This window comes from Lates calcarifer, linkage group LG9 (genome assembly GCF_001640805.2).
Source record: "Lates calcarifer isolate ASB-BC8 linkage group LG9, TLL_Latcal_v3, whole genome shotgun sequence".
NCBI classification, from domain to species: Eukaryota; Metazoa; Chordata; class Actinopteri; family Centropomidae; genus Lates; species Lates calcarifer.
The window spans coordinates 8,331,903-8,357,772 of NC_066841.1; the positions used below are offsets into that span (position 1 = coordinate 8,331,903).

Genomic DNA, 25,870 nt, shown 5'->3' on the forward strand with positions numbered 1-25,870 from the left:
ACACCATCCCTTGGTTATGCCTCTCATTGTAAGCTTGCATCTTATATCGTGTTTCAATATGCTGGAAGGTCTCATGGGCATCTATGCACAGCTTGCACCTTGGGTCTGCTGTGTTAGACCCCTGCCTCTGTGGATCTGGAGCAGTTCCTGTGCTGCCATGATCAGTGCCTCTGTGTTGTGCTTCAGCCTGGCCTTTTCCAGCCACTCGTAGGATTTCCTAATGGTTTCTGCTGATGATATATCTCACCCTCTGTCTTCTGCTTATTTCTCCCATAGGTCTTTTCCAGTATCGCTTCTTCTCTGGCGTATCTGTTCAGCCTAGCAGCCAGAGCTGTGAGTCTCCAGAGCCTCACTTATATTCATCACATCTTGTTATACTTCTTTTCCATGACTTGTCTCTCATAACACCCCTCTGTTGGCCAACTAATCCTCTGGGTTTTCTTAATCTTGGCTTCCAATTGTCTTTCATGAGAGGCACCAGGATTACTGTAACACTAGATGCGGCTCAGTGGATGCTGTTGTCATGACTGGTGATGGAGTGTCATGTAGTTCTACTCTACCAGGGTCAGCTCAGCATGGTTCCCTTAATCTCCAGCTTTGATGGTGGCTTCACTCTATTGGTATTAGATCAAGTACATTGGACAATGTGAATGTTGCCCTTCTCCTCATCCATAGTTCCTACATTCATTTCATAACCTGCCTCCTTATGTCTACTGTTACTGTAGCATTCCAGCAATTCAGTGTTCTCACACACGCAAAAACTATATATATATATATATATATATATATATATATATATATATATATATATATATATAGTTTTTTTCATTATTATTCTTATTATTGTTGTTATTGTCACATAAGAGACTCCTACGCACCCTCTCCCATCAACATAAGAACTACACATGATCACATCAGTTTCTATTTATACTCAGTCCTAAGTCTGATCTTTGATTTGTTTGTCTCGTTTAAATTTTAAAATTTTCTCATGATAGATTGTATGTATCTAAAAAAAAAAGACACTTACTTGATCTTGTTTATGACAGCGCTTACCTCTAAAATTTCTTGAAAAGGAGCAGAGCAGAAATATTTTGACGATGGTGATAAGTCATTATTTCGCCAAATATATAGCCTAATTTAGAAATGAACTTAGTCTATATCACCATAATCTTTTATAGTTATAACACATTCAGAGACGGCATACAACACGATGGCATACTTTGCTTTGGTTAATACTTGGAAATTGTATAGAAAATATAAAAGAGTAAATGTTGTTCACGGAAATGTATGGCCCCACACACGCACGCACGCACACACGCACGCACACTATCGTTGTAGAGACAGAAAGAGAGAGAGGAGGATTTCCGGTGTGTCCAACCAATGAGATGGTTCCACATGCGGACACTGAACACCGCATTCGACGTACGCGAGAACTGCAGCGGACAAACGCGATTGGTGCCGATGAGGACGCTGGTGATTCCGCAATACACAGGCAGAGCGGGTGAAGAGAGCCGAGCTGCAACTCAGCCACATGTTTAAACCATCTTTTTGGGTAGCTTGAGTCCGGAATTCGCTGTTTTAAAAGAAGAGGAACACATTTAAACAGCAAACTGAGACTGCGATGTTGATATGAATTATTTGTCCGAGGTCTCACGGGAAAGCTAGCGGAGCGCAGCCGGCGAATTCAAGCAGAGCCAAAGAAGCCCAACAGTTAGCTAGCTTTAGCCTGTTAGCTACCGTTAGCTCAGAAGCCGCTAATTCGTCCACTCTCGCCAGACACCTGCACGCCGCGCTGTCCTGTGTTACAGCTACCTAGCCGGTAACAGCAAACGCCGTGGGCTCCCGCTCGAATATTTTCAGGTGTTTTAGTTTTAAATCACGGGGTGACACCAAAGGAGTAGGGAAACCGTGACAGGTCGAGGTTGGGACCAGTAAGGGCGAAACAAGCGGTGTCCTCAAGTGGCCGTTCACCATGGACAACGCACACACAAAGACGGTTGAAGAAGTTTACAGCTTTTTTAACGTGAATGAAAGCACGGGTCTGAGCTTAGAGCAAGTGAAGAAACAACGGGAACGATATGGACCAAACGGTAAGGAGCTGGATAATGTCACTCTATCAAAAAACAAGTAGCTGTACTGCCCCCGGTGTCATGTATGTATGGGCCATGGCTCCCGATTTTTAACGGACGAGCAAAATGAAAGGTTGTTGACGTCACGATTTGTATGGTGTAATATTGGGAAGCATCTCTTCTGTGACTCAGTTAGTACTCAACACACTATCCTTCTCCATTATATTATGTATCTGTAATTGTGCTTCACTACTGCTACAGCACCATGCCATTTTGTATATCAAGTGCTGACATTTTATTAACTGCCTGTTCATCTCTTTTTTTGGCTGTGGTCTGAATGGGGTGATCTGCAGAACTGCCAGCTGAGGAGGGTGAGTGGACATATATACAAGGTGTATCCTGTTTATGAATTTTGTCTGTCTCTCATTTTTTATCAAGGGAGAAAATTGGTAGTAGTATTATTTCTTATGAATTAAACTTTTGTCTTTCAGGTAAATCCCTTTGGGAACTGGTGATTGAACAATTTGAAGACTTGCTTGTGAGGATCCTTTTACTCGCTGCTTGCATATCCTTTGTAAGTATAATACATGTACCTGTATAATGCATGTGTACTAGTGGCTTGTTCAGTGTTCATTCAGCTGATATGTAAGCAATAGAGCTAGTTCTAATAAAACAAACTCAGTAGCTTGTGTTTAACTTGTGCCCTTGTATAGAATTAAGTGCTGTTCTTCCTTTACTGTGTTAATATGAAGTAGTAGTAAAAATCCATGAAAAGTTTTCAAAATCAGCCTAAAATATCTTGGACTAATATAATGGCAGGATACTGGTCTTCCTTAACCAGTACACAAACATCACTTCGGTTGGTTCATACTAATTTGGTACCTTTCAAGCACATTTTTCACATGCTACGTTTTAAGCAGTATCTTCCTTGGCCATGTTTTTAATGCAGGGTTTATGATAGTGTTCATTCCACTGATATGTAAGAGACAGAGGTGTCTTAGCAAAACAAATTCAGTTGCTCATATTTGATTTGCACACTTGTGTAAAGCTAAGCGCTATACTTCCTTTGCTATGTTGTCAACATGAGTAGTAGTAAAAATCTGTGAGCAGGTTGTGAGGGGGTGCATTCAACAGTCAAGATAAGTTGTGTATCGAAAAGGTATTTTAGTACTAGAGTACTGAGATCTCAAATAGAGGAGCTGCTTCATTTCCTACAAGATAGAATATTCAGTGTGGAGGGGAAAAAATAGTAAAACCTGGCCTTCTGCCAGTTGAACATAGTCTGTGTTCATCTCCACCATCATCTTTCTTTTCACCTCTACAGTGATGAGTCCAGTATTTTTTTATTATTATTATTATTATTTTATTTTATTATTATTTTTTGTATTTTCTCCGTACAGCTCTATCAGCCTAGTTCTTTTTAGTGCAGATCGCAGCTTAGCAAGAATGTTGTTCAAAGTGGAGAAGAAAGGTGCCCAGAATCTGTCTGGTGACACAACCCAGATGAACGTTTTTCTTTCTGATTCTGTCTTAATGTATTATATATCAGTGTATCCATGCTTTTCCTCCTGAAGCGAAGTCATTGCAGCCTTTTTGAGTCTGTTGTTTCATAGACATCATTTAGACATGTCAACAGTAAAGGAAGTCCACTGTTAAAAAGAAACGCTGGCATGGGACAGATCATTATGTCAGTTTAACATGTTCAATGTTTATTTGGCTTGTGGTTGGAATGAGCAGCATGCTATGTGTCTGGTCGTTAAAGAGTGAAAGCGACGGACACCTGAGAAGTCCATATATCTCTGATGATTGAATTTCCTGACGATTATTTGCCACTGCACTCTAGAGATGACTAAAACTCTATTATGAGTCTCAACATTACTTTGATGACCGGTGTTCATGTTGTTATTGTGAATACAACATGACAGTTCCATAAATGACATAATTTGTGGTGCTTGTGTTTTTGTCACCAGTGAGTGGCAAATGTAGTTTATGTGACACAGTGTCAGGTTCACTCTCCTGTGGCCCTGTTTTTACTCTAGCATTGGCTGTTGGCCCACTGGCTGAGTCACCCAGGCATGGCAATGACAGCCAGCTATGGTTACAAAGCTTATAAATCAATGGCTGTAGTAAGCAACACACTCTCAATCACACGAGGACATGCAGACACGTTTACATTTATTTCAACATGACTAGATTTCAACTACAAAGGTATATACAAACATTTGTTTGGACTTTATATTCAGTCACTCAGGATCTGATGGGTATAACATAAATTATTTAGTTTGATAGACACTTAGAATTGAATTTGACATTTGATTGGCCACTCTTGAGTAGGTTGGAGCAGAAGAGGGGGTGGGGGTGGGGGGGCTGTTGGCATTTCGTTTGACACAGTTCACTCCTGGCACAGATTCTAAAGGAGGAGAAAGTGGTTACTACACTATCAGTCTTTCTGACATGACTTTCTAACACTGCCCAGTTTCTGCAATACTGGCAGAGGCTGGCCTGATATTTATTATAAATTATTAAATGATTGTTGGATGCTGAAAATCATGATGCCAAATTTGTAAAAGTGAGTACCATTTTCCTGCCTGCTAATCACCATTGTCCAGCAAGTGAGTGGCAATGGCTATGTGAAAATACTAATAGAAGTACCTGTGCATTAGAATTGGAGCAGCCTGAAGCTTGTATTATTGTGTACACAACTCCTCTAGCTTCACTGCAAAAATGATAGTTCAGCCTGTTACATTATGTAATGCTTTACTACACTGTACTTACATTGTTGTCTGCGAACTACAGAGCACAGTCAGTTTTTATCATGATTTGACTTAGAATCCTGCAGAAGTGAATGAACTCCTACTAATTTTGAGTTGTTCTGTAATATATTTGTTCAAAAAAATTGTCGGATATAGTGCCAGACAGGGCTGGAGACAAACTACACTTGGAGAACTAAATACACAATTAATTGAAAATAGCTTTGACCTTTCTACCTCTTGTTTGTTCCATTCATGTGGATGACGTAAAGTGGTTGGCCACATTGGACTGATATTATCTCTTACATATTGTGGTGATTTTGAAAATCTTGTATGTTCTCATTCAGTAGCTAGAATATCATATTTCATGGAAATTGGGCTCTACAATTCTCACTTACTGTCTTAACTTACTCAGTTAAGACAGTGTTATCCTAGGTTTGGGCTGTAGTGCTCCCAGTATCTCACACTCACATAGCATTAATTGTTGTTTGTATCTAACTGTTAATTTCTGTTTCTATGTTTTGTGTTTAGGTGCTGGCCTGGTTTGAAGAGGGAGAAGAAACCGTTACAGCCTTTGTGGAGCCTTTTGTTATTCTACTTATTCTCATAGCAAATGCCATTGTAGGAGTCTGGCAGGTAAAGACTTTAAGCTTTTCTTCCAGTTTCATAGTTGTTAAATGTGTGTTGGGAATGTACAGGCTGAATAGGAGTTTTACTGAATTGAGTTACTATTGCCATGAAAAGAACCATGGAATAGAAAAGCTTATGATTAACTTTTTCATCATGAAAGACAGAAATTCAAAATGTAACATCTTCAATTCAGGCCAAGGATACAGCGCACATCCTATCAAACCCTCAGGATAAAAACACAGTCACAATGGAAGCCTGGCCTGCTCCACTTCCCCCTCAGTTGATATATTCTGACCCACATTCGTTAACCTACCTTTTCAAAGAAAACCTAGCTAGGACAACATTTGGTCTGTGAGAGTGAAAAAATGCAATTGTTGCAAATGCTGCTTGTGAGGAGGTATTTCTATACCTCTATGTTCATATGTGCCCACTGAGCCCTGGCTTTCCCTTTAGGAATTACAGTGTCAGTTCCTTTGAGAGGCAGGGTTGATTTGTCAACATACACCTTAATTATAAGCAGGAAGCAAAGGCAGCAACAGTTGTGGATGGAGGCACTCATCTGGACACACAGAAGAACTAATTATCTTCAGTTTTTTAGACTGGCATCCATTTAAAACAAATTCAAAATGGCCCAGAAAACAGCATGTTGCCCTTGAGTTCATTAGGATAGATAGGTGCACTGATTGCTTGCACCCACCTTGTGAATTATAGGTCTAGATTAAAAACCACCCAGGGTGCATTTGATTGGCTGTATACTTGGGATGTCCCAAGTGTGACATCCTAACAATACTGTGATGAACACGTGCCAAGTAGACATGGTTCACTGGTATTTCTGGCTGTCTTGGAGTAAACATAGCCCTCTGCACCAATTCCTTATTGTAAAACGTTTTTTTGTGAGACTGGGGAATGTGGATCCTGATGTGATGCCTTATCATTTTTCTATTACTATAAGAGAAACCACAGTTAAGTCATATTAAAACTTTTTTCAATAATGAATAGGGATTAAATTAGTTTCTAGAAGGCCTTACATGTGTTAAGACACAGAGATTTCATTCTCCCAGAAGATCAGGGGCTGCACATTTTGATTATTTTTCTTATTGTTCATCAAAGGTTCATCTCTGCTTGTGCAAGTATTTCCTGAGATAAATGTCTAATAAACTTATTTGAAGCACAATCTCCATGACTGTAAATCACACATACTTGGTGTATTTGGTCAAAGAAGCCACCTAATATGTTGGGTGGGTCTCTGTGGGATTTTCTTGTAAAATAAATGCTTGTTGAAGGTCCTGCTGAGGCCTGTGTAAATGGGGAGTCGTTGAGCAGCTGGTTGTTTGCCTTTGTTTATGCAAAGCCTGTATGAATGATGCAGTGGTGGTTCAGTTATCTGCTGCTTTTTCTGACATGGTCCTACCAGTTTTGAAATCAGGATAGCTTTCCTTTGAATTAAAAACAACTGTAGTTTTGCATGCCATATCTAGCTTCCTTTAACCTTGTAAACCCTCACCTTTGCTCGTAGCCATTTTAATAGCTTTGTGTCCCTGTGCTACCCCTTAAAAAGACCATGAGGTCCTGGGGTCGTGTACCCTGTCTTGCCATGTCTAGGTGAGTGCTGCCTGCCTGAGTGGCTGAGAGCTGCCACTAAACCTGTCCAGTCTGAGAGCAGTCAGACAAGGAAAAGTCAGCACTAAAAAGTGCAAGTGAAGAATGATTTAGGAACAAACTGAGCAGGCAAGAAGGGAACATTTGGAGGAACCAGGGAAAGAGTGACATTGTAGTCTCATGTTATGGGATGGGAAGCTCTCTTCCTTTTTTTTTTCTTTCTTTTTTTCAGCTCTTAGCTTTTTGTTTCATGTCCCAGTTTACATGAGTTTGCTCCACTGTCCTAAAAAAGATGTGCACTTTGTTTATTTTTATTTGTCGCTTATGTAAAGATTAGGCAAAGTTCACTCACATCAGTCTATTTTGAATAACTGTATTTTAGCTGTAACAGCATTTCTGAGAAAGACACTTTGTTTCCATCTTTTTTCTCATCTAGTCTCTGTGTTATGCTTTGTGTCTGCATGGAATTAACAAATTTTAAACCTTAATCCTGTTTCTGCTATTCAGGAGCGAAATGCTGAAAATGCCATTGAAGCACTTAAGGAGTATGAGCCAGAGATGGGGAAGGTATACCGCCAGGACAGGAAGAGCGTCCAGCGGATCAAGGCCCGGGACATTGTGCCTGGGGACATCGTGGAGGTGGCAGGTAAGATGAAAAATATTAGGTATGCACTAGTCAGGCTGAAAGTATTCTAATACTCTGAATGTTCATGCTCAGTCGGAAGTTAACATGATAGGTAAAAGGTAATAATCAGCTGAAGATGTCACATTTAAGATTATGATAGAAGAAACCTCTGTTTAACTATAGATTACTGCTTTTTCCCTGTTGAATAGATGTAATTCAACACACAGATGCCACTGACTGTAAGAGATGTACGCATAACATCGGTCATCACTTCTGTAAACATCATCAACAGTGTTATGACGTACTCTTTACACAGTTTAAACACACACACACACACAGCTGATCTCTCATTCCGTTCATTTCCCTTGACAATTTCAGAATAATGGTAGCACCGAGTAAGTAAAGCAGTTATGCAACACAAGAGCAGGGATCCAATCTGTTCCTGAACATTTCTTGGCTAACCTCAACTTGGACTGGGCCACATGTGTTTATGCCTTTTGCGTCACTGCTCTTCATTTCTCCTGTTTTTTGTGCTTTCTTACTGATCAGTCTTTTTCACAGGTCTTCTTCCTGTCTCTGATCTCTCTTACATTTTTTGTTGTCTTTCACTCATTCTTCTCTGTTTCTGTTAATGATGTAGCTTTCCATTTTCCCAGTCACAAAGCTATGGTTAGAAGAAAACGGTCAGAAAAAAGATTTGTGTATTATCTTTTTCTAATTTTGTGTTTAGCCTATAGAAGGGCTCATGGACAAGAGGCATCGCTGTATTACATTTCGTGACACAAAAATGGAACTTGAACAATAAATATTTCCAGTATAAGCTAAGCAAGCTAAAGTGATTCTTGTAGTAACTTTTTTTGAGAATACTAGTGCAGGAGTAATTTAAGACAAAGTTATCATGTGAGATAGAACCTTCTTATTTGTTAAAATGAAGACATGAGGCATCAGTGAGATCTAAACCATGGTTGTACCATCAGCCTCAAACAAATGACAATAAATGACAGATTAAAGCCTCTCTAAAACAAGGACCTACTGTGCTTCTGTCTGCATCACAAGTTACAAACATATACTGTTTACAGTATGGCAGACTGGAGCTACCCCATAAGTTAAGCATCACAAAAAAATATAATTACTGTACAAAAATAATAGAGGAAGCCTGTCTAACATGAAAAAGCTTTGACTACAGCGTGGTATAACATTGCAGCAAGTAATGCAAGTACTTTCAGCTCAAGTAAGAACCAATACAAAACACTCAACAGTGAACTTATACATGGCAAAATGGGAATATTTTTTGTTTTATCTTTACCAAAAGACTCACAAAGTACCTTTATTGTATTTGGCAGTTTGATTTTTGGCAGACTTCATCTATTCAAATTAAATTTCTTTTTCCCAGTCAGCATGTTTTGGTTTCAAGAATCTGAACTGGGGTTAGACAAGAATTGAAAATGGAATCAGAACCAATAAAAAACAGATTATCAAGAACAGTGCCCAGCACTACTGTCAGGATCCTGATATCAGCTTCAGATGATGCTCAGCTTTAATGCTTCAGTTTTCCAATCTCACATGGCCACCAAAGCCTCCTCCTCTTGTTCCCCCACTAACAGGACTGAATTTCAGCTACACTGCTTCTCTTCTTGTGAACGCTTCAGACATTGTCTTATGTTATAATTTAAATAGAACCACTGTCCTGCCACATTCAGAGTCACATAGGTCATTTACTGTACTTTAATATTTTAACTGGACAGTATCTGAATCAAACAAACCTCTCTGCATGGTTTATACACACAGTTGCAGCATGTGATTTACTGTCTGCAGTAGCAAGCAGTTTGTGCGAATATGGTCTTAAACCTGATAGATGGCCCTCTGAGGTCACATAAGTAATGAGGATGGAATTGATTAACAGTTGCACAGTATGAATCTGTCACAAAGTGAAATGAGCAGTATCTACATGAGCTTCCAGAGTTATGTTTACTTAGCCAAAGAGCTAAGTGTGTGTGTGTGTTTGTCTTAGCCATGGTAGGGGAACCAACTGGTTGACCAGCAAGTTACAGCGTGAGGGCTGATGATGTATGAGTATAATGCCAGGCTGCAAAGTGTCTTGTCAGACCAGGCATATGGTTTATATCCTTGGAGTACTTTTAGATCTAGCACTCTGATAATTTTGCCATCACCAGCTCAGATACTCCATCAGAGCAATTGTTGTTAAGCGGTTAGTGGAACTGTGTGCTCGGTGTGTGAATTACTCTGTTGGTAATTAGCTTCTTTCAGTCCTGTCTTTGGACACAGTGAAGAGTGAGACAGATATAAAAAAAACCTGCTATCTCAACCATCCAGAAGACATGCACCCTCTTGTCTGATGTGCAAACAAAGACTTTATCCTGCAACATATTTTCCTTACAGTATTTGCTTACTTGTCACATCTCGGTGTTTTGGCTGTGTTGCACAGACAGTTTGTTCTGCTGCAGTATGAATTGGGTGTCATTGACCACAGTTTGCTTTTGTCTGTCTTTGTGGGCAGAGCATCAAGTGACACACCTGCCTGCTTTTCTATTAGTGGCAGAGGTCTGAGCTGCCAGCTCCAGCAAGTGGTCACCTAAGTTGAGTCCTTACCACAGCAGCCTTTGAATCCAGCTTGGGCCCTTTCCTGCATATCATGCCCTCTCTCTCCCCTGCCTTCTCTGTCTCTTTCTCTGCTATGAAAGAAATTATGCATAATCTTGGATTTAAATGGACCTAAATTAAATTCACCCATGCTCCACCAGTGTGTTATCTTTTTGTTTCTTAATGTACGCCTTACAACAGCACCTTACACAATCTCATGAACTGTCTTTTTAAAGTTCTACTTCTGTCTTGTGTTCATATGTTCAATATTCATTTGATGCAAAAATTTCTGAGCACTGAATGTCAGAAAGGGTTACTTCACTTATCTGGCCATGCAGGAACCTCATACCATTCCATATGACAGTATCATGATGTCACCATTTACCTCTTAAGTTGCTTGCATAAGCCATGGACATTCTTTTTTCTGTTACAAATTTTATCACTTTTTGACAAATCATCTCATGTCAGAGCAAGGGTTCTTTCCTGTTTGTCTAAAGTTATACCTTCAGTTTCTGACTTGTGTTGCCCACATCATAATGACTCACTGTCTCTCAGTTGAGGCATTCATATACTGTTTGGTCTCTTCACTGTTGCATTTAAAACCCTAAGTGAGTCTATGGGTTTTATTTACTGTCATCACTCTACTGAGGCAACAGTGACAATTCATTGCTTCTTTGCTCTCTTCTGACTTGCTTTTGGAACAGCTTCCAGTGCCTTGTTTGACAAGAGGTTTGTAGTTCCCAAAGTGATGGCCTTGACCCTTGTAGCATCAACATCCTGTCCATAAAGGAATAAAAGCATGTCCTTTCTTTCCCACTTTCTCTCCCTTCAGTTTACTCTTGCTGGTTATATGTAACTCAGATGTGTATTATATGTTAGACTGATCAGCCCTGTTCTTCCTGGCTTGTGGTTTTATCTTGTGGTTTGTCCTGCCCTGGGGGTAGGTTGGCTCCTTCTAACGTTACCTCTACTAATGTTTAGAAAGGGTGCAGATTCAATCCGATAAATAATTTGTGCTCCAGATGGCCACATGGCCAGGTTTCCTCTCCTATGTTTAAGAGTGTAGGATAGTCTGTCTATTGTCAACACCCATGTTATTTTTCCCTGCCTGTTCCAGGTTCTTCTGCCTTTCACGTGTTCAACTCAGTTATTGCTCTATTATTACTACAACAGAGAGAAATTATATGGTATACACAGTGTCATATATGTTTGTGAATGAGTTTGGTCTTGTGATTTTTTTCTGTTCATAAAAGGGGGAGGGGGGGGTCCCTTGAGGGTTGTAGGACCTCATGAAACCTCCCAGAATGCTGCAAGCCTACGTGCTAGCACATCAGGGAGCCTCAGTCACTGGGAGAGAAAATATACAGCTGCCTTAAGATCTCTAAAGTTTCCTTGGACCCCCCATGACGAATAATTAGGTGCTGTATTAGAGTATCTCTGCTATTCATATTTAAAATGCAGTGTCCCGTTCTATGGTGTGGCATTGAGTTGACTAGAGTAGACTTTGTTATATGGGATAGATAGATAGACATTTGCTGAGATTCAACATAAGAGTTGAGCCTTCACTCAGTCACGTTGGGGTAGGTGTTTGGACCATTGCTGGGATAAGGGGCAAAAAGTGGAGATACAGACCATGGACAGGGTATGAAGGTGACTTGGGTCTTGACAAGCTGATGGGGTTTTATCACTTAAGTTTATGCAGCCTGACTTTTGTCCCTCACTCAAGGGAACAGATAACACAGATAAAATCCTTTGTTCACATGGGAGAAGGAAAGGTCCCTATCCCGGAGGCTGTCCATTCTTTCCCAGAAAAATAAGAGCTAAAAAGAGCATGGTCTGTAAGATGAAAGGAGAGATAATGTCACTCTAAGTTGAAACAGCTGCAAATTCTGGGGCACTACAGCAAATGTCTGTACATAATTTCAAAAATAACTGGATTCATTTATTTTGTTAAAATGATTTGTAACAAAATTGATAAACAGTAACAGTAATTTCAGATGCATTAATTATTGCATCTTATGCTTATCTATTTAATTGTTACTGACCAATGTTTGATTTGCTGTTTCAAACATAATAGGTTCATTACAGAAAAAGTAAGTTTAATTTTAATAGCATTGATATTAAGAATAAAAATGTCTTCTTGCTGCCAAACTATGTTCTGACCTTATTTCCAGTATACACTGATGGGTGGTAAATAGGGATGTGTTCCACTATTACTTCAAGGTAGACAGGTTTTTTAATTAGTGACTATTTGGAGCAACCTTCCCACAGGGCTTTGAGTCTTTAATAATTCCAGCGACTGCAGTTCTTTATCTCCTTTGTGTCCTCCCTCATCCTATGCTTGTTCATCTCCTCTGCTATCTACTGTGTGTTAAAGGGGGATCTAGTTTGAAGGCAGACAGGTGATGATGAAGTGGTTTTGACAGCCTGCATTCAACTGTACGACCAAATTTGGTAGTGCAGCTGGTAGAGTCCAGAGGCATTATCACTCACCATGAGCTCAGCATTACCACATGTTGCAGTAATAAGGCAGATTTTAAAATTTTTGTTTAAATTATGAAACAATACGGTGATGTGTTTGTTTTATTGGTTGTGTCAAATTTCCTCACTCAAGTCTCTATATTAATGGTTGAAAGTGGTCACAAACACATGAGAATGGTGGGAATGAATGAACATCTATACACAAGGATACATCATACTGTTTCTATTTCAATTCACATGACGTGAAGTGGGTTCTCCTCGCTCAAATCAGAAGTTTTTTATCATTCCCCCTCCCCCACATCCAACAGCACATGTTTGCAACTGATCAAAATAGTTTTCCCATTTTTGGACGTGTGTTTTGCAGGACTCATCTGATCCCTCTTCCCATTCTCTCCTCTCCTCCTTCCCCCATCTCTTCCTCTCTGCTGAGAAGGGCACTGCAGAGGCCCACGGGTTGGTTTACATGTCTGTCACCACTGTCCAGAGAGGGATCTCTTAAGAGCCTCTGGGTCATTGCTTTATATTGCTTTTTACCCTCACCCTTTCAAGCTGTGTGATGTCTTACTGTAAGCTGAAAGTAACATTTCTTTTTGGTGCAACACTGGTATTTTCCATTGTGCTTTAGAATTTAATTAAAACGTCAGCCATCAATTTAGGGTGCTATGGAAACCCATAGCTGGTCCATAGTCTTACTGTAATAGTACAGTATTACACAGGGAACATAATCATTACAAGACTTAAATACTTAACACCTAAATACTAATGTATTTCAGACTCCTTTTAAAAACATTTTCTTAGGTAATACTTTCTGATTCTTAATCATGGATCTTACCTTTTAAGAATGACCATGTTGCATGTTTGTATTTCCGTCTCATTCCACAGTGCTTTGTAATGGAAAAAGCAGATGTGCATGTTAGTGCAGAATATAGTCTGACTTTTAAATATTTTTTTCTTCAATCAAACCAAACCAACCAAAGTTGAAAGGTTCATTATCAGCACTTTTTATCTGCCCAGATCAAACCCACGTTGCATCTGAAACCATACAAAGGAGTCAAACCCCTTTCAGCGAAACTATTAAAGACCCTGGCTTTAATGATACTTACCCTTTTTGTGCAAAGGAAACACTTGTTTGGAATCTGGTGTACATCTCCGTTTTACATTTGTTTTACTGGAGATAGCTAAAGCCTTTTGTTAGTGGAAAGAATGAGCAGCAATCTATTTGCGTCCTGTGCAGGGGATGAGTGGAACATTAATAATTTTTGAATGCATGACTCTCTCTCAGCCTCTCCCCAACAAATAACTTGAGTTTGATTATTTTATTAGTCCCAAGGGTCATGAGCGGGGATAACACAGCAGTTGATTTTATTTCCAAGACTTAAGTGTCTGTGTGTGGCGATTTGTTTGTTTATTGCTTTTATCTTTATTGTATTTTCTCTTTTCATTGTACAGTGCTCTAATTTTAGGTTTATTTTTACATGCGGTACATTTACATGACACCACTCTGCTTAACAGTTGTGTTTGTACACTTTCAAAGACAACTCACACAAAGTATCCATCTACCTGTGGTCAGTGCCATTTACAGATGCTTTTAAGTTGTGAAGAGGTCCTTAAATGCTGTTTCTGTTCACAGTTGGTGATAAAGTGCCTGCAGACATCAGGCTGTCTTCTATCAAGTCAACCACACTAAGAGTAGACCAATCAATTCTCACAGGTAAAACTGTTTCTAAATTGCTTACAGCCTTCATGTTTCCATCTAACCCGTTATTCATAATTATTCAAATGTATGTTTACCTAACACTGTCCTTTAAGGTTCCCTTATAGACATATATTACTCGTACTTTATCTCTTGGCCTGCCTTTACGACAACTCACCTCCTCTGATCAACCCAGACACAGTATAATAAGGATATGTTTCTGCCTCCTTTTGATGCACATGCCCCCATTACACTCTGTAGTCACAGCTGTCCAGTCAATACCTAAACAAAAAGATGATGTAGATGAAAGGAAAAGTAAGATAAACAAATCTATGGATGGATAATTGGGCAGCGAGGTAGATGGAAAATAAGGGGAGAATACTGAAGGATGGATAATGCACGAGAGGTTTATGTGAATCAAGTCCTTAAATCTCTTGTCTTGCTCTGCTGCCTTAATTGGTAGCAAATTCCATGGGATATTTTAGTGTTTCAGCTATTTTTCTCCTCTCTTCCTTTCCCCATTCATGGCCATACCGCCTGTCAAATGCTCCTTGCCTTACTCTGTCAGAACAGTGCAGACCTTGCACAGTTGATTACACGCACAAACACACACAGTGGAAGCACACCATCAGATACAGGATATGAAAGGCAGTGGCAGTGTAAGCATTTGATAAGTGTCAGGCCTGTTCAGTCAGCTGCAAAGCCTTTTCCTCACATATCTGCCCAAAGTGTCAGCCAAGCATCACAACTACCACTTTGCCCTCCTGCGTAAGAACTCACCCACTGCTTACCGCCAACCTCTCTCATGTGTTTTGTTTCCTCTTCTGCAGGAGAGTCTGTGTCTGTGATCAAACACACTGACCCAGTGCCTGACCCGCGTGCTGTCAACCAAGACAAGAAGAACATGCTCTTCTCTGTGAGTGACTCACAAGACCATTTTCAGCAGTTCAGTGTTATTTTACACATTTTTTTCCATCTTTGCCATCTAACAACACCTATAAAGGCAACAAAGTTCTGTCCTCATCCTCTTTGTTTTTTTAATTCCACCATCCCTCCTTGCATCCACTTTTTCTATTTTAGAATGACAGCACTTTTTGAAAACATTTAATTATTTTTAGCTTTTTTTTCTTGTACATGAACAAAACATACAAAAAATACATCAGGCAAATTTTGGTATACATTGCCGTGGAAGCTTGCAAAAATTTGTCCAGGGAAGTATTGTATGCACTCTCGCTGCGTGTTGATTCTTGCTGTGTGTGTCTTTGTGACACATGTCTCAGAAAAGTTGTTTAACTAGTTTCACCCATACGCCCAGACACTCAATGCCTAATATGAATGTCTTCTACTGTTTGCTTTATACTACTCCTTCATAGGGCACCAATATTGCAGCTGGTAAGGCTGTTGGTGTGGTGGTGGCCACAGGTGGCAACACAGAGATTGGCAAAATCCGAGATGAGATGGCATCCACAGAACAGGAGCGCACGCCCCTGCAGCAAAAGCTGGATGAATTTGGACAGCAACTATCCAAGGTTATTTTGTAGTTTTATTATTCTCTTAGACTGTTGTGTTTTCCCTTTTCGTACTTTAAAATGTTCAACTTCAGCTATTTCTGAAAATTTCAAATGTTCATTTAAATTCTAATTAATTGATTGCCAGTAATGATTTTTAAATTTAAACTTATGTTGTATAATTCAAGGTTATTTCACTGATCTGCATTGCTGTGTGGATCATCAATATTGGACATTTCAATGATCCTGTCCACGGAGGCTCCTGGATCCGAGGCGCTGTCTACTACTTCAAGATTGCTGTGGCTCTGGCAGTTGCTGCTATTCCTGAAGGTAAACTGACATGCTTGTTGCTCTGAGAGGCTCCCATATTGTGGTGCACTTCAGACTGCTGGCACAGTTGGTTGTAAATCCTATAATATGGGCTGTTTTTCCAATACTTTATGTTATAGAAACAAAGGATAGTAGTTTCACTGCTTGAGTAAATTGATATAAATTGTTGTCTCCATTTTTTATGCAACCATTATCTCCCCTCACATATGTCTTAATCCTTTTCCTCTGTTTTTGTTTCTCTCCAGGTCTGCCTGCTGTCATCACTACTTGCCTGGCATTAGGAACACGGCCGCATGGCCAAAAAGAATGCCATTGTCCGTAGTTTGCCCTCTGTGGAGACCCTTGGCTGTACATCTGTCATCTGCTCTGACAAGACAGGCACGCTTACCACCAACCAGATGTCTGTGTGTAGGGTAAGAGAACAGTGAACAGAAGAAACCTGAAACCTGTAGTTTTGTGAATTTCATGCATTTATTCATAAATCTGTATATACACACAAACACAATATATCCACACACCGCAGCCTATATACAGAATAAATACACGTTTGATTAAAATGGGTTTTGAAGAAGTCAAGCTTTGGCGATCAGTCTGTGAGGTAACCAGTCAGAAATCTGCTGTTAGAATAAAAAGAATTCACAGCTTTAACTAATTAAAGCAAGATACAAATTTCCATGAAAAAGAGACAAGGAAGAGATATAAAGTTAAATAACATTTCATCAAGAGAGAAAATTTTGTCATTACCTCTTGAATTGATTGATGTTTAAACACAGACGTGTCGTCAGCCAGGGCTGTCCCAGCCTTCTCCTGAATAGTTAACGTGAATTGTACCTGGCTGTGTAGCGTTTCAAAATAGAATGTTAACTAGTGCCCGACCCATGTACTAACTAGTTACCATTATATAAACAAAACAATACAATGTGTCATTAAAGAAACAATCAATTATGAGACTAAAATAACGCACCATTCATGATCATTACATTTTATGCTGTCTAAGATCTGGTTTTCTTCATATATGTAAGCAGTGTCAAGATGATTTCTGACTCTGATAACTAGTCATAATACTAGATAAAATGAATATCATAGCTATATTTATGATCATTATTATATTACCCAACAATTAGTATTTTAGTTGTTATGGCCGCTAAATGGTGTTTGCACCCTGTGTCACATCCTCCTCAGGGAAATAGTACAGTTAGCTATGACAAGGTCTGCTGTGCACAGGGAATTTGTCATTTCAAACTGGAAGAAAAATGGAAGAAATGTACAAAAATAAATAGAATTTTGTTGCCATACATGGAAAGAACAAAGACTGGCTACTTTCCTGACATGTGCGAACTTTTCAAGTGTAAACTTTTCACCGAGCAATAAAGCAGCCCTGACAGTCTTTTGCTGACAGTGAGGATTTATTGAGCTCTGAGCACTGCTGACGTTGAATAGCCAATAGCAGATAATGAAGGATTTAGTTGTACACAGGCAAGGACGAAATAAGACTCAAAAGTACATGCTGTGTAATATATTTATTTTCTCATCCCCTATGGGCATGAATAACTTGTATGTGAACTATTAACTATTTACCATCAATTTTAGTGTTGTTTCTCAGCTCCTTTGTTCACATCAGCACCTCTATAATTTTTTGTTTATCATACTTCTCACTCCCACTCTGTCCCTCCACCTTTCTCAGTGCTATTCCTCTGCCTTTTATCATGTTGGTCTTCTGTTTCCCTTCTCCTTTCTTTCCTCCTCATTCCACTCTCCTCCCCCTTCTTGTTCAAGCAGCATGCTGATCAGTATGCAGTAGTTAGTCACTTGCAGCAGAACCAGCAGTAGAGTTGCATAACTGACCTTGTGTTGAAAGATTCTCTCTCTCTCTCTCTCTCTCTCTCTCTCTCTCTCTCTCCTCTCTCTCTCTCTCTCTCTCTGCTGTCTGTCTCCTCTTCCTTTGCTCATCCTGCACAGTTTTTTTTCTAGTGAAAATTATGTTTAGCAATTTTGAAAGGCTTCATTTTGAAAACCATTGGATGTTATTCTTGGCTATTGAGAATCACTGACCAAGTAACTTGTTTTTGACGCATCTGCAACATCCAAGCTCCTGTTCGAACAGGGCGGCACTATGATTAGCTGCTCTGAGTGACTGAATGTTTCTATTCAATTTCTGACTACCTCTTGGGTTTTGGGTAGAACCACCAGTGACATCACTGCTTTTTGTAGTCTTTCTGGTGCCTGAGTGGAGAACAGCAATAATGCGAGCGCCTCACTTTATTCAGATATTTGTATTTTCATATCTCGTGTCTATCTGTTCTGACCCTCTCAATTTTGGGCTAATATGGTACTTTAAAGATGTAACAATTTGTTATGAATGAGTGAGTACATACCCTTGATAGCTGTGGTAACCGTTTTAGTGTTGACTAACCTCAAACCCCCTTGTGTTTTTTCCTCTTACATGTTAAGCTTGGTCTTGGTTTCTGATCTCTGCAAAACTCAATTTCTATGATGTGCATCTCAAACTAAAACAGTTTTTAAATGAATTTATAAAAGCCCAGAATAAACCAGAGATCATAACAAATCTCCTTACCCAAAGTTTTGGATACTCAAGGTCAAACTATTTCCGCCTTAGAGTGATTCACTTTTATACAGTGTGTGCTCATGAGAACCCGTGTCTGCCTTGTTGTAACATGACATTTATGGACCTTCCCCACCAGAGTGCTCAGTGTCTGCTTTGGCTCAGAATTTCATTGTCATACCGTGTTCTATGTTCAAGTGGACTCATCATCAGGTTTCTGTCCTGTGGTGGTAGTCTGCTGCCACCTGCTGGATACAGGGTCTCTCAGCCTCTCAGCTTATCCCTCTCCATTTTATCAGAAGGCATTTACTCACAGAGACAGAAGGTGAGGGGTGAGTATTAAATGCTAATAGTTTGTTTCTACATTTTTTGTGTTTCTAGATGTTTATCATTGACCAAGCAGGGGGTGAGCACTGTTCCTTGAAGGAATTCACTGTCACAGGATCTACGTATGCCCCAGATGGAGAAGTGTGAGTACTCAGTGTTTAAAGTCAATTCCATGCTACTTGGAGGGAATTATTATATTATATATTATTATATAAGTTGTTTTTCATGTACACCAGTCTGCACAGTTGGCTCACTGGTTGCTCCCCTTCTACATCTGTTTTGTTTAGGTTCCATGATGGCAAACCAGTCAAATGTTCCCAGTATGATGCCTTGGTGGAGCTGGCCTCTATCTGTGCTCTCTGTAATGATTCCTCATTGGACTATAATGAGGTTGGTAGTGAATCATTCTTGCACGTTAACTGGCACATAGTCCTTGAATGTCGCCATGGCACAGATGGCAACACCTCACATGCACTTTGTGACATTTTCTGATGAAGATTTCTATGTATGTCTGTCCAGACCAAAGGTGTGTATGAGAAGGTGGGTGAGGCCACAGAGACAGCTCTCTCATGCCTGGTGGAGAAGATGAACGTGTTTGATACAGATGTTAAAGGCCTGTCCAAGATTGAGCGAGCCAATGCCTGCAATTCTGTATGTAACCTTTGTTTCCTAATTATACAAACAGTGTTCTCAGGCTGTATATACTTATCTCACATAAGATGAACCAAACTAAATATAGAAAGGTGTACAAATTTCTTCTTTAAAGTAGAAGGGAGTGGTTATTAGAATTGTCTATTATTGTATCTTTAGGTGATCAAGCAACTGATGAAGAAAGAGTTTACCTTGGAATTTTCCAGAGACCGGAAGTCCATGTCTGTGTACTGCACTCCTAATAAAGCCCGCACCTCTGTCGGCAAGATGTTTGTAAAGGTATGAGTGAGGCTTGCTGTATGGTTTGAATGTTGAAAATATTTTTTGTGCACACTATTTTGTCCTTCCATTTGTCCTCATTTTCCTGTTTTGGCTGCTTACAGGGTGCTCCTGAGGGAGTGATTGACAGGTGCACACACGTCCGTGTAGGCAGCAACAAGGTGCCGTTGACCCCTGGCATCAAGGAAAAACTCATGTCTGTCATCAGGGAGTATGGAACTGGCAGGGACACCTTGCGCTGTCTGGCTCTGGCCACCCGAGACAACCCCATGAGCAAAGACAAACTTGTATTAGAGGACTCCAGCCGCTTTATTGAGTATGAGGTAAGAGCTGGGACAGGTTGACACGGTTGCTGGATTCTGCTAAAGGTTTTATCACACTTTTGGTTTGCAGGTTCCTAATCTGGTGTGATTTTGTTTTATTATTCAGACTGACCTGACATTTGTTGGCTGCGTTGGCATGCTGGATCCTCCCAGGGCAGAGGTGGCAGCCTCTATCAGACTCTGCCGCCTTGCAGGCATCAGAGTAATTATGATCACTGGAGACAACAAGGGTATGTTTAGAGAGTCCTGTCTGCTTAGAGAATAAAATTTGACATATATCATTGTAGTGTCTGCAGAATGTTCAGTCAAGAGTCCAAGTGAATATTTTACCTCTCTACACAAGAGGAAAATGCTAAAATATACTCTAGTTCAGCATACTTACACACTTGCATTCCAGGAAGCCTTATGAAGTAATGAATGTACTCTCATTTATACTTTAGGAACAGCGGTGGCTATCTGCAGACGTATTGGTATTTTTGGTGAGGATGATGATGTCTCCAGCATGGCTTTCACTGGTCGAGAGTTTGATGATCTGTCACCTGCTGCACAAAGAGAAGCTGTGGTCAAGGCCCGTTGCTTTGCTCGGGTTGAGCCTTCACATAAATCCAAGATTGTGGAGTACCTGCAGTCCTATGATGAGATTACAGCTATGGTACGAAAAGGACATGCTTTTGAGCCAATGATAATTGCCTCTAAAACATAAGTTTTTTCTTGCACAGATAAATACAGTTGTGCACAGTTAAAACACTGAAAATGAAAAGGCCCTTTATGGTTTCCTGTCCTGGTTTTCACCCTCTCTCAGACTGGTGATGGAGTAAATGATGCTCCTGCTCTGAAGAAGGCTGAGATTGGCATTGCCATGGGCTCAGGCACAGCTGTGGCCAAGACCGCCTCTGAGATGGTGTTGGCTGATGACAACTTTGCCACCATTGTAGCTGCAGTCGAGGAAGGCAGAGCCATTTATAACAACATGAAACAGTTCATCAGATACCTCATCTCCTCAAATGTGGGCGAAGTTGTCTGGTAAGGATGACTGATACATACTGTTACGTAGACACTCTCCATTCCCTGTATCAACTCAATCCCTCTGACATCTATCATGCTGCTTCTTTTGTGTGTAGTATCTTCCTGACTGCAGCTCTGGGGTTCCCTGAAGCTCTCATCCCTGTTCAGCTGCTTTGGGTCAACCTGGTGACTGATGGTTTGCCTGCAACTGCCCTGGGCTTCAACCCACCAGACTTGGACATCATGAACAAACCCCCACGCAACGCTCGTGAGCCACTTATCTCTGGATGGCTCTTCTTCAGATACTTAGCCATTGGATGTAAGTGGAGAAATTTGGAGGGAAATCTCATTGACAGTGTGTATGCTGTATGTGGTATTTACATCAAATATGAGCTTATATTTAATGAATAATGCTGTTGATGTTTTGTTTCCTTCTTTGTTGGTACAAAAGTATTGGCATCACCCATCAGCTGCCACCTAATCTTTGCAAAAACGAGCCTTTAGTTATCTCAAATCTGCCACATTAGCATGATGTTAATGTAGGAAGCCACTAAACACTCATATAATCACAGTTTGCTGTATTCTCAGATTTAGGTAACCAGGCATCTTTGTCATTGTAGTGACCAGGCATCTGTGTCATTGTGTGCAGGTGTGAATGGTGTCTTTTCACTTTGTGTCACCAGGTTATGTGGGTGCTGCCACTGTTGGTGCTGCTGCCTGGTGGTTTGTTGCTGCTGAGGATGGACCAAGGATTACCTTTTACCAGCTGGTATGACCTCCAGTCATATGATTATTAATTCAATGCACTCGAATGCAAAAACAATTTTTTAAACTAAATGAATCTGCTTATAGTTGTGTTCTTCCCCAAAATGGTGATGTGACTGAAACATTTTGTTCTTTTTATAGAGCCACTTCCTGCAGTGTGGTCCAGAGAATCCAGACTTCCAGGATATGGACTGTAAGGTGTTTGAGTCCCCTTACCCTATGACCATGGCCCTGTCTGTGCTGGTCACCATTGAGATGTGCAATGCTCTGAACAGGTTAGTGTGAGCATAACATCTTCCAGCTAAACCACACACAAACTGTTATTTTACATGGGGTAATAAACATGGAGTACTTGTAATGGCTCTTGAGTGAGTTTTTAACAAACATGCTCATTTGTCCTTGTTGTCTCTCAGTGTGTCAGAGAACCAGTCCCTCCTGCGTATGCCTCCCTGGGAGAACGTGTGGCTGCTGGGAGCCATCTGCCTCTCCATGTCTCTTCACTTCCTTATCCTCTACGTGGAGCCTCTTCCTGTGAGAAATATTCCTTTTAGTTTGACACATAATGTGCTGCTGTTGAGTGAGAACATGCAGAGTGAAAATAGTGTTGTCATGATACAATTCTGCCAAACATTAAGCTAATTTAGAGATCCACTCTGATGTCTCCCATGCTTCTTTTCAGATCATCTTCCAGATCACCCCTCTGAATCTGACACAGTGGCTCATGGTGCTCAAGATCTCACTGCCTGTCATTCTACTGGATGAGTTTCTCAAGTTTGCTGCCAGGAACTACCTGGAGCCCGGTAAAGACCTGGAGAAGCCTGCCAGCTCCAAGGGCTGCTCCCTGTCTGCATGTATGGAGGGCATCTCCTGGCCCTTCGTGGCTATTTCCCTCCCCTTGGTTCTCTGGATCTACAGCTCCGACACTAACATGGCCGACATGTTCTGGTCCTGACTGACTTGAGCACAACCTCGACTTTTCCATTTCCTTTCCAATCCCACCGCCATCACTTCACTCTTTCCTCTCCCTCTCTGCCTTCCTACATGTGCATAGCTAGCGTGTGTGCGCGTTTGTAGAGTTAGTGTGTGTGCTTGTGCGTGCCTACCATGTGTGTATGAGAAGGACCAACTTTAACACATGAAAAGTAACAAATAATATAAAATGTTAACAATGAGAAGTCACCTGTTTTGAGTTGGGATTTGTGAATGGGTGAGGCTTTAAAGGCGAGTGTTAGAACACCATCACTCCTGTAGCTGTGGACTTTGTTGCTGGTTTGAAAGAATATATACTGTTGCCAGTGTTTTTTTTTTTTTTTTTTTTTTTTTTTTTTGGTTAATGTCAATATTGCCTTTAAGGTTTATATTTTTAATTATTTTGGGAACATCTTTTTGTCTTATGTCACTACAGTAACACCAGTAGATTGTTTTGCTAAGATTCCCTCCTCATGAAAAGAAAATTTAAGATATCAGAAATTCATTGATCTGTACAGAGAATGAACACTATTTTATGCAATTTTTTTTAAATGGCTTTGTAAATTGTTTGACCAGCGTGGCTTAGACATACCGCCTTGATTTATTTTCTAATGTTTACCATTGTGTCTTCAGTATAAACTCAGAACTCTTTCAGAGAGGACAACCTCCGTGTGGCAGACGAGGATGGGGAAAGGTTTGGGAGTGAACGTTTGAATACTCCGCTTAAAACAAAAGAGAAAAAAAAAATCCTGAAAAACAAAAGCCGCATGTCCTGTGACCAAGCATGAACTGTATGTGGTTTCTCATTCCTAATTTAATTGTGTATGTCCCCCCTACCCATTGTTAGAGTATAAATTAACTTCATGGACTTTTTTTTTTTTTTACTATAATGATTTGAAAACAAGCCAGTTTTTCTGCACTGGGCAGAGCACAGCTACCTCACTATGATAAAAGAATTTTTTATTTTATTTTTTTGCTCATCTCCAGATGCTTTTCCTCAATGGTCTTGCTAAAGCATAACATCTGAGGTGTGCCCCTATTTGCTTGTGCAGAAAACAAAGAACACAATCTTCCTCTACTCTAACACTTTTAAGGATATATATTGTTTGTATTGATTTTTTTGACATTCATTAAATTAATTTGTGTTTTGCTTTGGAGACAGAACTGGTTGGGGATGATATATATTAATTACCATCTCCATGGCGTTTGATTCAAAGGACAATAATATTAAAATCTTAAGAAAAAATGCTAATACAAGTACTCCAAATGAACTTGGATTGCAAATAAGAACCCAAAATATTGTTTTGTTTTTTACGTAAAGGAAAAATACACTCTTGAACCCTTTGAATCAAAGTGTTTTCTGTCTTTATTTAATAACGACTGAGGCCAATGGTTATTGATATTCATATCCAGTGTTTTTGTATGTGCATTATGATACTTGAATACAGATCATTTCAGACATATGAATGCTTCAGTTTTCTTGGCACAAACATGACAGGAAGGAGATATTCACAACACATTGAAAACAGATCTTGTGTATATTTGACTTACAGGCTTTCATATTTAGAGGTCTTAGTTTGTGCTGGGCATCGCATACTTTGTGGTAGTGTATACATGTTGGATCAGAGCCCATACAGTCAACTGCACTAATCCCAAGCATCCTTTTATATGGAAATTTCCAAGTGTGAGAAAACCCCCCCATCTAAAAAAAAAGCATGTTTTTTAGGGGGTAGAAGCCTGGGTTTGTTTGCACTGTGTGTTTGTGTTCCACTTAACAACAACTGTGTGCTTTCTTCCTCAATGCTTTCCATTGGCCCCCTGTCACTAGAGTGAGTATCCATTTGTCTTTTCATACTCTAAATACAACCTCACTACAGTAGAATCTAATAACGACAGCAGAGAGGTATTTTTTAGAAAAACACTTTTTGAAATAGAGATGTGGTTGGATTACTCTCCACCGTGGAATCAAGAGGCTTTTTGGGAAATAATGTTAATGTAACTTTAAAAGCATTATGGTTATGGAGAGAAGTTTTTTATGTCAATCTTCCCATTTGAGGTATGCTAGTGAGTGATTCTAGGTTGCCAGTCTGTAGAGAAAACCAGAGAAACTTGCCCTGGATGTTGGCCACATGCCACTATTGTGAATGTCACTGTGTGCTGTTCTTTTCACCACTCTGACACCTGCTTATGTTCACAAAACCGATACCTACTCTCGATAAAATGGTAGAAAATGCACAATTATAAAATGCAAACTGGTCGTGGAATTTGTGTTTTGTACTAACATAGTTTTTCTCTTCCTTTTAGGTTGGCTCTCATAAAAAGCTTCACAAAATGTAAGAGGTGGGCTCAAAGGCTGGAGTCATCCCACCATGATCCCAGCGTGTGTGCTCTAACTCCACACACCTCAGACACCATGATGACCAGCAGTGTGTGTACCATGTGCACCGACAAAAAAAAAAAAAAAAAAAAAAAGAGAGAGAGAATGTTTTCACAGTAATAAGACCAAATACATAAGGGTATACTTAAAAAAAGTGTTTGGGCAGGAAACACAGTTCCCTTGGCCCTATGTGCCACAACACATGAACACACACACATTTCTTAACACACTTATACCTCTGTGTGCAGATGCTATATCAATATGACACTTTTCCAGTTTTGTGTGCAGGGAAATTCTCAATACCCTTAATGCCCCTTCTTGCATG

General features: G+C 40.1%; 1 protein-coding gene across 1 annotated transcript; it reads left to right on the top strand.

The window, feature by feature from the left end:
- Positions 1 to 1,421: 1,421 nt before the first annotated feature.
- Positions 1,422 to 24,631, top strand: atp2a2b (ATPase sarcoplasmic/endoplasmic reticulum Ca2+ transporting 2b). The gene is given in 24 exon segments (XM_018670425.2): positions 1,422 to 2,090; positions 2,423 to 2,440; positions 2,561 to 2,643; positions 5,351 to 5,455; positions 7,556 to 7,694; positions 14,386 to 14,466; positions 15,279 to 15,364; positions 15,822 to 15,977; positions 16,145 to 16,286; positions 16,532 to 16,575; positions 16,577 to 16,699; positions 19,231 to 19,319; positions 19,464 to 19,566; positions 19,696 to 19,827; positions 19,987 to 20,106; positions 20,211 to 20,429; positions 20,536 to 20,659; positions 20,870 to 21,081; positions 21,232 to 21,452; positions 21,551 to 21,753; positions 22,118 to 22,203; positions 22,341 to 22,474; positions 22,613 to 22,730; positions 22,879 to 24,631. Coding segments are annotated over 24 exon segments (3,129 nt in total). The 5' UTR covers positions 1,422 to 1,972; the 3' UTR covers positions 23,152 to 24,631.
- The last annotated feature ends 1,239 nt before the right edge of the window (positions 24,632 to 25,870 follow it).